This window comes from Colias croceus, chromosome 15 (genome assembly GCF_905220415.1).
Source record: "Colias croceus chromosome 15, ilColCroc2.1".
Classification (NCBI taxonomy): Eukaryota; Metazoa; Arthropoda; class Insecta; order Lepidoptera; family Pieridae; genus Colias; species Colias croceus.
In genome coordinates, this window is record NC_059551.1 from 2,380,661 (window position 1) to 2,392,939 (window position 12,279).

The following is a 12,279-nucleotide window of genomic DNA, read 5'->3' on the forward strand; positions in this document are numbered from 1 at the left end:
CACTCCCGGTGGAGTCGAAGAAAAAAAAAGTCTCGGTCTGGTAGGACACAGAAGGCTGATCACCTACTTGTCCCTAAAGAAAATCGATCAGTGAAACAGATGTATGCATAATGCATCTGCCCCTTACCCCACTACGGGGACATGGGACTTCACTTATGCGCTATACATTATGAACAAACACACATATTACTGTAACGATGTTTGTATAATTGCTCAACTGATGAAATACAGCGTGACCCGCCGTCGCTGTACTATGGATATCTCAATGGATCTTATATATACGTAGTATAAGTACGTATTCAAATGTAGACTATATAAAACTACTAGCTTACCGCCCGCGGTTTCGCCCGCGCAGTCAAAGAAAAACCCGCATAGTTCCCGTTCCCGTGGGATTACCGGGATTGCGTCATTTTCCCGGAAAAAGTAGCCTATGGTATCAAAATATCTCCATACCAAATTTCATGAAAATTGGTTCAGTAGTTTAGGCGTGATTGAGTAACAGACAGACAGACAGAGTTACTTTCGCATTTATAATATTAGTATGGATGTTATACCTTTTCGAAAGCTATAGTGGATTAATTAAAACGTGTGATGCATCGACAAAGTTACCACACTAACAATTTTTGCGCATTTTTATTTTTTTATTTTTTATACAACAACCGACAAAGGAGCTGGCAGTGTACAGTGTGCCTAGTGCGAGTTTTCATCGAGTACGAAACGTTACTATCGCGTCTGCGTCACAGCGAAATTTGTATGGGGAATCAAAGCTTCCCCATACGTCCGCTAGGGGCGCTGTTCGATTTCCCATACTAATTCGGCTGTGACGCAAACGCGATAGTAACGTTTCGTACTCGATGAAAACTCGCACTAGGCACTCTGATGAAGGTGATCACCGCCGCCCATGAGCCATTGCAACGTTAGGAAACCTTGCGATTGTTTTGCCGGCCTTTGAGAGATGATACAAACATAACTGCAACATTTTAGTTACATCACAATACTCCTTGAATAATAAGTATTTTTTTTTAAGTTTTACTTATTTACATGCTTTTAAATAATTGAAAACATTTGAACAAGTTAGAATCCGTGAACAAGGTTCTGATTCGAACCTGCGTTTTTCGTCATACCGTAGCCATACCACGAAGACAACCTATTTTGTCACAACAATTTTGTTTTGTAATAAAAAACACATGCAACTAACCATGAACAGTGAGCTCCGAGTCCCTATTCAGCTCGTACAGCCGCAGCGCTTCATCCAACTCCAACTGGGTTGATATCGTGCACGGATCACCCTCTTCATCCACCCACTTCATTGTGAACACCTGCAAATGATGAATCTATGACATATCAATAGGATACATAATTTATACACAAATAATCAAGGAAAATCCTCACATTTAACATTTCAAATTTTTTAAATGACAAAAATTAAGATTTTTAGGTTAGGATTTTTAATTCGAACTCATGAAATGATAAGATACAAGAATTGATATGTTTTATTTCCCATTGTTTAGTAGTAATTGTATATGCACTTCCATAAACTAAAAACTGTTAGAAGTAAATTCATAAAATACAATGTAAACATCTTTCAAATAGTCTCATACAAAATATGAAAAAGAATAATTAAGACTAACCACAATGTATAGCTTCAATTACCACATACCAAAACCAGTATAAAAAAGAAAAATGGAGCAAACAGGTCACTGTTTGGTACCCTAGGGATGGAGTAAGGAGCCGGGGCCGCAAAGCTAGGAGATGGGAGGACGAATTAAAAATGACCGCAGGGCCCTTTTGGACAAGAGTGGCAGCAGACAGAACACAATGGAAAGAGTTGGAGGAGGCCTTTGCCGTAAGGCATACCGAAATTAGAGATATTTTATAGTGAAATTTCGTTTTTAGTTTTAAGTAATTTTATGTTTATATATGTCAACTTTTTTTCGGAAATAAAGGCAGTTGTTTTAAATAACTAGCTGCTCCGCGCGGTTTCACCCCCGTGGCTCCACCCCTGTTGGTTGTAGCGTGATGATATATAGCCTTTAACCTTCCTCGATAAATGGGCTATCTAACACCGAAAGAATTTTTCAAATCGGACCAGTAGTTCCCGAGATTAGCGCATTCAAACAAACAAACAAACTCTTCAGCTTTATAATATTAGTATAGACTATAGATTAAGTAGTCAAGTTAGATCACCTGGTCAGGAGCGAAGCGGCATATCGCTACCATCTCTTGTGTGAACTCCTCGAGGGTGATGTGATGGTTGATATACGTGATCATGACATCACCACTGTAAACCGTCTTCACCCGCACATCGTTTGCGTGATTGTCCTGGCCCACTAGCTGTGTCGGCATTTTTGCTTGTTATTATAACTGAAATTATAAGTAAAATTGTGTAGAAAATTGATATAAATACTTAGCTCGTGATATAATGATAGGTAACTTTACAAGTTAAAAAAAAATAATTGAGATTTAAGAGGAAGTTTTAAACAGTTACATGCTCTATGTTCAATGTATTCTTCAATATTAAACACAATCTAAGAAACTTATCTTAAAAGGAATATTTCAAACTAACTAAAAAATTACAAATTTATGAAAGAAAAAAGTTATGATAAACTATTTACTGGAATAACATCAGTATAAAGTGAATGTAAACTACTTATTATTCCATTATTACTTCACTTTAAAAAAATTCTTAAAATATAATAAGACTGCAAAAGATTTTACAGTTATGTACATATTTTACAACAAGGACACTTGCTAAGGTTTCTTTATATAACCTATTGTCCTAATAATAATAAACGAATATTAACTCGTTACTGCTAATTGTATTCATTTAGAAGAGTATAGTTATGTGATTTGCATCCCGTTTGGGCGAGTATAATAGCCGCTGAGGTGTAATATCACGGATAACATTCCCGTAACATGAATCACATAAATATGAACAAAGATAACTCTAACATGCATGAATGTTTGAAAAGATATCACACATAAAGCTTTGTAAATGCAAATCTTAAACAATTCGATGAAGTTACACAGAAAATTTAATACAATACCTATTTATTCGAAAAGTAGTATCAACAAAAGTTTGACACAACAACATTGAACTGACAAAAGTGACAAGGAGCATTCATCAAAAACTTTTGACATTTGAGGAAGAGGAAGCAAACTGGTTATTGGTAGAACTCCAGTCTACGTGAAAAGAATCTCTGTTTGTTTTGTAATATGTATAAGTGTTATTTTTTGAGCGTGTTTTAAATAAATATAATTTTAAGATAAATCAATTAATCATTTTCTAGTATTAAATGTTTATGATCCATTTCTACGTTATGCGAAAACTATTTAAATATTTAATTGATATGGTCATTAGTCTATAAACATACGTCAAATCTGTGTCAAATAGAGCGTACAATGTAGAAATCTCTCCCTTTTTTGAGGGAAAATTCAATATAAATATAGATGTTTGACTGTATTTATAATGTTAATCTAAAAATATTTTCACATTCAGTGTGCTTTTTAAGTATTGCTATTAATATTAAAACACAATATTATATAATTCACTGCAGTAGAATATTCTGATTTCCCCAGTTACTTTAAAAGAAGACTGGTAATGTAGTCTTATTGTGAATAGTAAAAAATATAGGACTTCAAAAATCTGCCTGAAACATAAACCTTATGTTCTTACTGTTCTGTGCATAAACCAATGTTGCAGTTTATTTCTTATTTTTCAATTATAGGACAAATTAAAATTGGAACATGGAAGTTGATTATGGAAAGCGGAAACACCAAAGACTCTTTGACTCTTGTCCTCTTGTCAATTCACAGTTGTCAAATCGGTGCACTGCCCTTATTATATTACTTGCTCTGTGGCCCTTATTATTTCCGATTTGTAATTAAAACAGTTGAATTATTTGTTTCAGTGTACCTATATTACTTATTTTTCATACTTAATTTTAAAGCTACGCTATGGTAATACATTAATTAAACCAATATTGATGCTTCTTTACACCTTCGATTGCTTTGCACTCCAATACTAAATTGTTGTGATGACTAATACATACTTCTGTTTTATTTATTTCCAAATTTGTTTTATTATAGACGGAACAACAGATGGACTGTGCCCTGGACTTGATGAGGAGGTTACCTCCTCAGCAAATTGAGAAGAATTTAACAGACTTAATCGACCTAGTTCCGAGTTTGTGCGAGGACCTTTTATCGTCTGTGGACCAACCGCTCAAAATTGCTCAGGACAGAAGCAACGGAAAAGATTATTTACTGTGCGATTACAATCGTGACGGGGACTCGTATAGGTCGCCGTGGTCTAACACCTATGATCCACCTCTAGAAGATGGCTCCATGCCATCAGAAAGATTAAGGAAGTTGGAAATTGAGGCCAATCATGCTTTTGATCAATACAGAGAGATGTACTTTGAAGGTGGCGTCAGCTCTGTCTATCTCTGGGATATGGATCATGGTTTTGCAGGTATGTAATAGATTTACCCCAGTACACACTTTTACTTCATGTTTAATAGGGCTACAACAGCCAATTTATTTCATATTGAACAATCAATATTTTGAGCAATATAGCTATATCATGTATTGTAATATAGAATGTGCTTGTACTTACATATTTTTTATAAAACATGTAATGCATTTTAATATACTTACTCCATAACCTGAGAACCAAGCCAAAATCCAATTTGATAAAATTTTTAGAATGATTTAAAAATCACTGACATTCATATTATAATTTCAAACAAGAATTCATCATATATACAATTTACAGGTGTGATTTTAATAAAGAAAGCAGGCGATGGATCTCAAAAAATCAAAGGCTGCTGGGACTCCATTCATGTGGTTGAAGTTGTCGAGAAGAGTTCTGGCCGCAACGCACACTACAAGCTGACTTCCACCGCAATGCTGTGGCTGCAAACCAATAAAGAAGGGAGTGGTACCATGAACCTTGGAGGCAGTCTGACTAGACAGGTTTGTTGTACTAAAATTGTGAAGGATAATGGAGTATTTTTAGTACTTTATTCTTGGTAATGAAATACATACTAATTCAAGTTTATAAAAATTGACATTTTATAACAATTTGATTAAAATCTAAATATAGTTTTGTGATAGACCTTAGTAAGAGCTTTTGGCATGAAGCAATAAAAAACTAATTTCCTAGTTATTGTGGTATCATAGAAATTGAAACCACCTGTAATTTTAAAAAGAGATGGTGACGATGGTGATTATCACAATATTATATTATGAAGATCAGATTATACAAGAGAAAGATGAACAAAAAAACTTGTAATTTAAAAAAAAAATTGGTCACAACAGTTCAATCCCATGTCTTTCGCCAATCGAATTTCGCGATTTAATCCCGTTTTTCTATTTTTTTAAACTTCATTTATGCAGCATTTTTATGAAACCTACAAGCATTTTTTTATTCTAATAAGAATTGTAATTTTTTTTTCAATATCTCCTCTGTTTTAAAACCATAAAATACCAATCAAAGTTTTAGTGGGCTACACTAGAAGCCAGGATTGTGGCAGTTTATGAGCGCCGCACTTACCCCACGACAAGGTAGTGCATCTGCTTGCGTCTCTTCTAATACAATGAAAAATAACATATTTCAGGCTGAACAAGACACAGCTGTTAGTGATGTGACGCCCCACATCGCGAACATTGGCCGCATGGTGGAAGACATGGAGAATAAGATCAGGAACACATTGAATGATATTTATTTTGGTAAGTCATTGCGTTTTTGTATGTACATTATCAATAAGAATATGGGTCAAGTCAATGTTTATTTATTTATTTTTTGTATAATAAACTAGCGGGTCGCCCCGGCTTCGCCCGTGGTACATATTTCGCAATAAAATGAAGCCTATGTTCTTTCTCAAGGTCTAAAGATTGTCTGTGCCAAATTTCATCAAAATCGGTTGAGAGGTTTAAGCAGGAATGCCTAACAGACAGACAGACAGAGTTACTTTCAAATTTATAATATTAAAGTAGAGATAAAAAATAGCAAGTCCAGCTCTGCAGTGCATTTGCATGCTGGATAAGACAGGATAATAAAAGACATAATAATTTTCAACTCTTTATTAATTCTTAATTTTACCAGTTCATTAAACTGGTAAAATTAATAAGGGTACTCAATACTCATATTTATTTTAACTAAGCTTGCTTTCAAAAGGATATTGTTCAACATTATTGCAAATACTTTTTTCACACAAATCGTAATCATATTGTCACACAAAATCAAATTATGATATTGATCATAATTTGATTTTGTGTGACAATACGTTACTTAAGTATTTGTATATAAGTTTATGGTATTATGTTTACTATCCCATTATATATAACTATCCATGATTACAGGTAAAACGAAGGACATAGTGAACGGCCTCCGCTCCACCGTGCCCGCGAACGTGGCGCGGCAGAAGGCGGCGCTGCAGCACGACCTCGCGGAGGCGCTGCTGCAGCGCCGGCAGGTCACGCGCGCCGAATGAGACACAGTACACACGGGTGAGTGGCTCTGGGGCAGGTCACACAGGGCACAGTATACACGGGTGAGTGGCTCTGGGGCAGGTCACACAGGGCACAGTACACACGGGTGAGTGGCTCTGGGGCAGGTCACACAGGGCACAGTATACACGGGTGAGTGGCTCTGGGGCAGGTCACACAGGGCACAGTACACAGTACACACGGGTGAGTGGCTCTGGGGCAGGTCACACAGGGCACAGTATACACGGGTGAGTGGCTCTGGGGCAGGTCACACAGGGCACAGTACACACGGGTGAGTGGCTCTGGGGCAGGTCACACAGGGCACAGTGCACACGGGTGAGTGGCTCTGGGGCAGGTCACACAGGGTACAGTACACACGGGTGAATGGCTCTGGGGCAATTCACACAGGGCACAGTACACACGGGTGAGTGGCTCTGGGGCAGGTCACACAGGGCACAGTATACACGGGTGAGTGGCTCTGGGGCAGGCCACACAGGGCACAGTACACACGGGTGAGTGGCTCTGGGGCAGGTCACACAGGGCACAGTACACACGGGTGAGTGGCTCTGGGGCAGGTCACACAGGGCACAGTACACACGGGTGAGTGGCTCTGGGGCAGGTCACACAGGGCACAGTACACACGGGTGAGTGGCTCTGGGGCAGGTCACACAGGGCACAGTACACACGGGTGAGTGGCTCTGGGGCAGGTCACACAGGGCACAGTACACACGGGTGAGTGGCTCTGGGGCAGGTCACACAGGGCACAGTATACACGGGTGAGTGGCTCTGGGGCAGGCCACACAGGGCACAGTACACACGGGTGAGTGGCTCTGGGGCAGGTCACACAGGGCACAGTACACACGGGTGAGTGGCTCTGGGGCAGGTCACACAGGGCACAGTACACACGGGTGAGTGGCTCTGGGGCAGGTCACACAGGGCACAGTACACACGGGTGAGTGGCTCTGGGGCAGGTCACACAGGGCACAGTACACACGGGTGAGTGGCTCTGGGGCAGGTCACACAGGGCACAGTACACACGGGTGAGTGGCTCTGGGGCAAGTCACACAGGGCACAGTACACACGGGTGAATGGCTCTTGGGCAGGTCACACAGGGCAAAGTACACACGGGTGAGTGGCTCTGGGGCAGGTCACACAGGGCACAGTACACACGGGTGAGTGGCTCTGGGGCAGGTCACACACAGGATACAAATTAGGCTAGAAGAAGTTCCATAAAATATATAAAAAAAATATTTAATTAACAAATTTCTAAAGAATCGAAAAATTCCTTCTCGATGCGGGATTTGAATCCGCGCCCGCGGATACGAATGCTATAAATGTAAATATCAGCTCTGATTAAATTATTAAATTTAATTGGAGGAAAAAAAACAATGAAATTTTATACCTATATCATTTATTTTCATTCAAATTTGAATAATGTGGAATGTATCAAAATATATCAATCACTATCCGACTTCATATCGCTTGCGTTTCCTACAATAAGAGCTAGCGCACAAGAGCTACTTTTGTCTCCGCAACTATTTTGTCTCTGTCATCAACTCTATGGGGAGTTGCGTCGCTAAGTGCGCGTACTTTCTTACTAGCCCATAGAGGTGATGGGAGAGACAAAATAGTTGCGGAGACAAAAGTTGCTCTTGCTCGCTAGCTCTTACGCTACGCGACGCTGACAAATCAAAAACAATTCTATGTTCTCCTTAATAAAAGACCTCCTTACTGGTCTTTTATTAAGTTTTTTTTTATTATTATTTTATAAAGGGAACTATATTTTCTATCACCAAAATTTATATTTGTCATCAAGTTGTATCACCTAATAAATAGATCTATCACCAAGAAATATTTTCGTTCTCAGATAAACAAAAATTGTTCCCAGGTATGAATTATCAAATTAATGTAAAATTATATGTGTAAAATAAGAGATCGATAACCAATAAAATTATATTGCATTACATGAATATAAACTTCGTTCTTATAATAACAGTTTTGTTACTTAAATAATAGCTCTGTGCTCAGAATGGTAGATCTGTCACCAAATAAATCGATTATCGATCCCTGACTGCGACTCCTTTTTATTTGATATTTTGTCACCAATATATTAGTAACATTTTATTTCGTTCAGATATTAAATTAATAGTATTCGTTACCAATTTAATACATCAATTTATAATTTTAATGAAAAAATGATCAAAGGGGCGGATACAAATTGGCGCGCTTTAAAAATTAACCAATGATGACCAAATGATTATTCAGTGGTTATTATTTTTAAGAATAAATATTGATTATTTTAACTTTAATTAAGTGTTTTATCTACTATTCTGCTAGCCATAAGCCAGCTATTTTAAACCAGCGCTGATTGTTCAGTGGTAATTATTTTAAACAATAAATATTGATTATTTTGACTTTAATTGTTTTATTTACTACTCTGCTAAAAAAATTATTTAAATATAATTTATACTACCAGTGGAAATTTAGAACCTTGGGAGTCTAGTTAAGTAGCAAAATCTTTTGGTTGAAACGATGATGACAACCCTAATTTTTTTATTTGAACTTAATGCAATTTTCTAGTAACATAATATGATTTATTGGTGATCTCTTTAAATTAGTTTGCTTATATACTTATTAGGACACACCTATTATAATACATACAAAAACATTTATTTGGTACTAGACCTTATATATCAGGATTTTAGGGGATTTATTGTGGAACTGATTTTGCATTGTTTGGTGACTACATTTTGGTGACAGATCTACTATTTTGAGGACAAACCCTATTATTTATGAAACACAAAACTAATTAAATTGGTGATAGCTTAAATGATACCCTTTTATAAATGTTATATAATTTAATTTTGTAACCCAAAAAAGAATTTTCATCAACTAATTAATCCATTCGTTCATTGTCTTCGAGGATAGAGTTTAGCCTCAGCACACATTATTATAATAATTTTAAATAATTCGTTGTAAAAAAAACTCACATTTGTTTGTTAAAATTGTATATTTTTAAATATTATACACTTACTAATGTAGACACAAACAAAATAAAAAATACCACGCATTTTGAAACAAAAATCACGCGGAACTATTTCGAAAAATTACAAAAACATGCGTGAAAATTAACTATAATATTTGTATATTTTTTTCAGCCAAGAACTAGTAAATTAATCGGTTAATTGAAATATATCGTCAGAACAGACGGGAGTCTAATAATTTTACTAATATCTGGCGCCTGCATTCTTCGACCATGAATTCCAAAAATGGCCTGTGAAAAAACACAAAATGTAGAATATTTTTCAGCCAAGAAACAAATTACCAAGTGGCAAATAATAATATATAAATATAATTACTAAAAACTTAATAAGTCATATTTTTTTTCGTACTTCTGTACAGCACACCTATAAAACGTAAAAACAGACTTAATTATGGCCGTTAACTTCGTGAAAAGTGTAATGCGGCGGGGTAATTTCACACAGCTAGTTGTGCAAAATAATAAATCGGTCACATTTCCGGCTATAATCAGATTCAAGGGCATGATGAAAATCGCTCTTAAACTTGATTGAGCACACCATTCAATTTTTTTCTTTTTTTTTGTTACAGATGATTTGGAGTTTTTGGGTTAAAAACTAACAACGACGATAGAAGTTCAAGATGGAATTATTAGTAATATTATGTAAAAATTTAGTAAACAAATATTATTTGTATGCATCCAATATGGTGCTTATACATATAGTCCATATTATTTTAACATTGTAACATCTGTATATAAAAATACTGAAATTGGCTGTTCTATTATCATGCATAAATTACTTATAAGGAAAATAATTTCATTCAATTGATGTAAGCGTCTAATGAAACTAACATGTCGGCTCAAACAATTTTTAAGATTGATATTTTTGGCCAATGTATGTAATTTAAATATTAGAAAAATGTGATTAAACGTAAACTTAGAATTGTTAGCCCAAACTATATCCATTTCATTTATTGCATTTACACTTCATTATTTGTATTGTAAAGTAGAAAACTTATTTAAAAAGTAAGAAATTCACTACATAATATAATATTATCTTGTTTTATTTTAATACAATTAACTATGATGTATGAAAAGGAAGTTGTAATCTTTCTTGTTGCAATAGTTTTAATTGGCCTCTCTAAATAAATATTTATTTATCTGAAATTATTTGTTTTATTGTGGACAATATTATAAACATGTTCAAAACTCCACATAATTTCAATATGGCATTTCTATATTCTACGTTCTGAAATCTGAATGCATCTTTGTCAGACACCTCACACCGCATTCGTGACCCGTCCAAGATCCGGGATTAGAAAAATAAAATACTCTCTTATGTGATAATTATATGAAACAATTTTTAATATTTCCTGCGGTGTTCCCGAACAACTACGACGGGCCTTCAAGAGCCCAGTGTTACAAGTGTTTATCGGCGGTGGTGACTACTTATGGCATGCTTCCTGGTAGCCCAAGCAAAGGGGGCAGGTCCCTTTGCTTGCTCTGTCATAAAAAACTAAATAAAAAAACATATAAAAAAAGGAATGGGAAAAAGATTATATACCCGTGTCAACTGGCAATTTGAAATTAATCTGCACAGAGCAAGGGTGTTTTCCGATATGCACTGCGACCACTGTACCATATTACTCCTCCGTATTATCCTATATTACTTGCTCTGTGCACTGTACCTACAGTGTGACGTCTAAGGTGACGTCAATTCAGTATACTGTGAAGCCGTTCCTTTATAGCCAGCTATACTGGTTACGATTTAAAATGATTTAAAACGGAACACAATCCCGTATACTGTCATCCGCATTTTTTGACGCAGCATTCAAATGAGTGTAATAGAGTATTCTAGAACATAAAAAAAAAACTGTTTTGGAGTACTGTTAAATTAAAAATATTTTAATGAATATTAATTGTAAATTGAATTTATAATAAAATAAAAGAAATTACTTTTTCATAAAAAAGAACTTTCAGCTCGTATTGAACATTTTCAACACAGTATAATATAGTTAATTTTTGCTATTCTTCCATTGTGTTTTTTTTTTATTTTTAATCCAAACTAATTACAGTACTTTACAATTTTCTGATTAAACCTTAGATAGGTGTATAATCCACAGGTATAATCTAAGGATTAAACTGTAGCTTTGTTTATAAGACGTTAGGCACTCGAGTGGTTTTGACCACAGAGCATGAGAGCAAGTACCTAGTACAGTAATCCAAAAGTAATAATGCGCATAGAAATCTTCGTCACTGTTCGGAAACTGTCATATTCTCGGAGAGTCCGAAGATGATATCTATATAGAGCGGTTAAATGCATCTTCATGCATAATTTAGTCAAATTATATGTTTTGTGCTAAAAGAGATTAATATGGATTTGTAGGTAAGTAACGATTTTGTTTCGATAATTCCTTGTAAGTAAATAGCGAGTATAACCCCACGATTGCGAATATATTATCTTTGTTGGATTGATTTACTTGGAAAATTTATTACTTTTAAAGTGTCTTACTGAAGCTGGTGTAATGATGGAAGAAAGGAAGGTTAAAATAATACAAAATTTATATTGTACTTGCTTTCCGCCTGCGGCTTCGTTTTCAAAGAAAAACCCGCATAGTTCCCGTTCCCGTGAGATTTCCGGGATAAAACCTAGCCTATGTTACTCGTGGATAATGTAGCTTTCGAATGGTGAAAGAATTTTTAAAATCAGTCCAGTAGTTTATGAGCCTATTCATCACAATCAAACAAACAAAAAAAGTTTTCCTCTT

At 35.8% G+C, this 12,279-nt stretch overlaps 2 protein-coding genes across 2 annotated transcripts in view; one reads left to right on the forward strand and one right to left on the reverse strand.

Moving 5' to 3' along the window:
• Positions 1-3,099, reverse strand: part of LOC123697684 (atypical protein kinase C) — a 175,400-nt gene extending 172,301 nt beyond the window's left edge. The window contains exons 1-3 of the mRNA XM_045644215.1: positions 3,048-3,099; positions 2,188-2,364; positions 1,199-1,319 (exon numbers count right to left, since the gene is read on the reverse strand). Coding sequence (XP_045500171.1) covers positions 1,199-1,319; positions 2,188-2,346 — 280 coding nt within the window. The 5' untranslated portion in view covers positions 2,347-2,364; positions 3,048-3,099. The remainder of the gene's footprint in view (positions 1-1,198; positions 1,320-2,187; positions 2,365-3,047) is intronic.
• An 800-nt stretch (positions 3,100-3,899) lies between these two features.
• Positions 3,900-10,678, forward strand: LOC123697697 (F-actin-capping protein subunit beta). Its single transcript, XM_045644228.1, has 6 exons — positions 3,900-3,960; positions 4,090-4,474; positions 4,778-4,977; positions 5,622-5,733; positions 6,367-6,513; positions 10,102-10,678. The coding sequence occupies exons 1-5, from the start codon at positions 3,958-3,960 to the stop codon at positions 6,495-6,497; spliced, it is 831 nt and encodes a 276-aa protein (XP_045500184.1). The 5' UTR covers positions 3,900-3,957; the 3' UTR covers positions 6,498-6,513; positions 10,102-10,678.
• Positions 10,679-12,279: the final 1,601 nt, after the last annotated feature.

Excerpts from the sequence above, each read along its gene's own strand:
- LOC123697697 (XM_045644228.1), top strand. Across the intron at positions 4,475-4,777 it reads TATGGATCATGGTTTTGCAG|GTGTGATTTTAATAAAGAAA; the intron begins GTATGTAATAGA and ends TACAATTTACAG. Across the intron at positions 5,734-6,366 it reads ATTGAATGATATTTATTTTG|GTAAAACGAAGGACATAGTG; the intron begins GTAAGTCATTGC and ends CCATGATTACAG.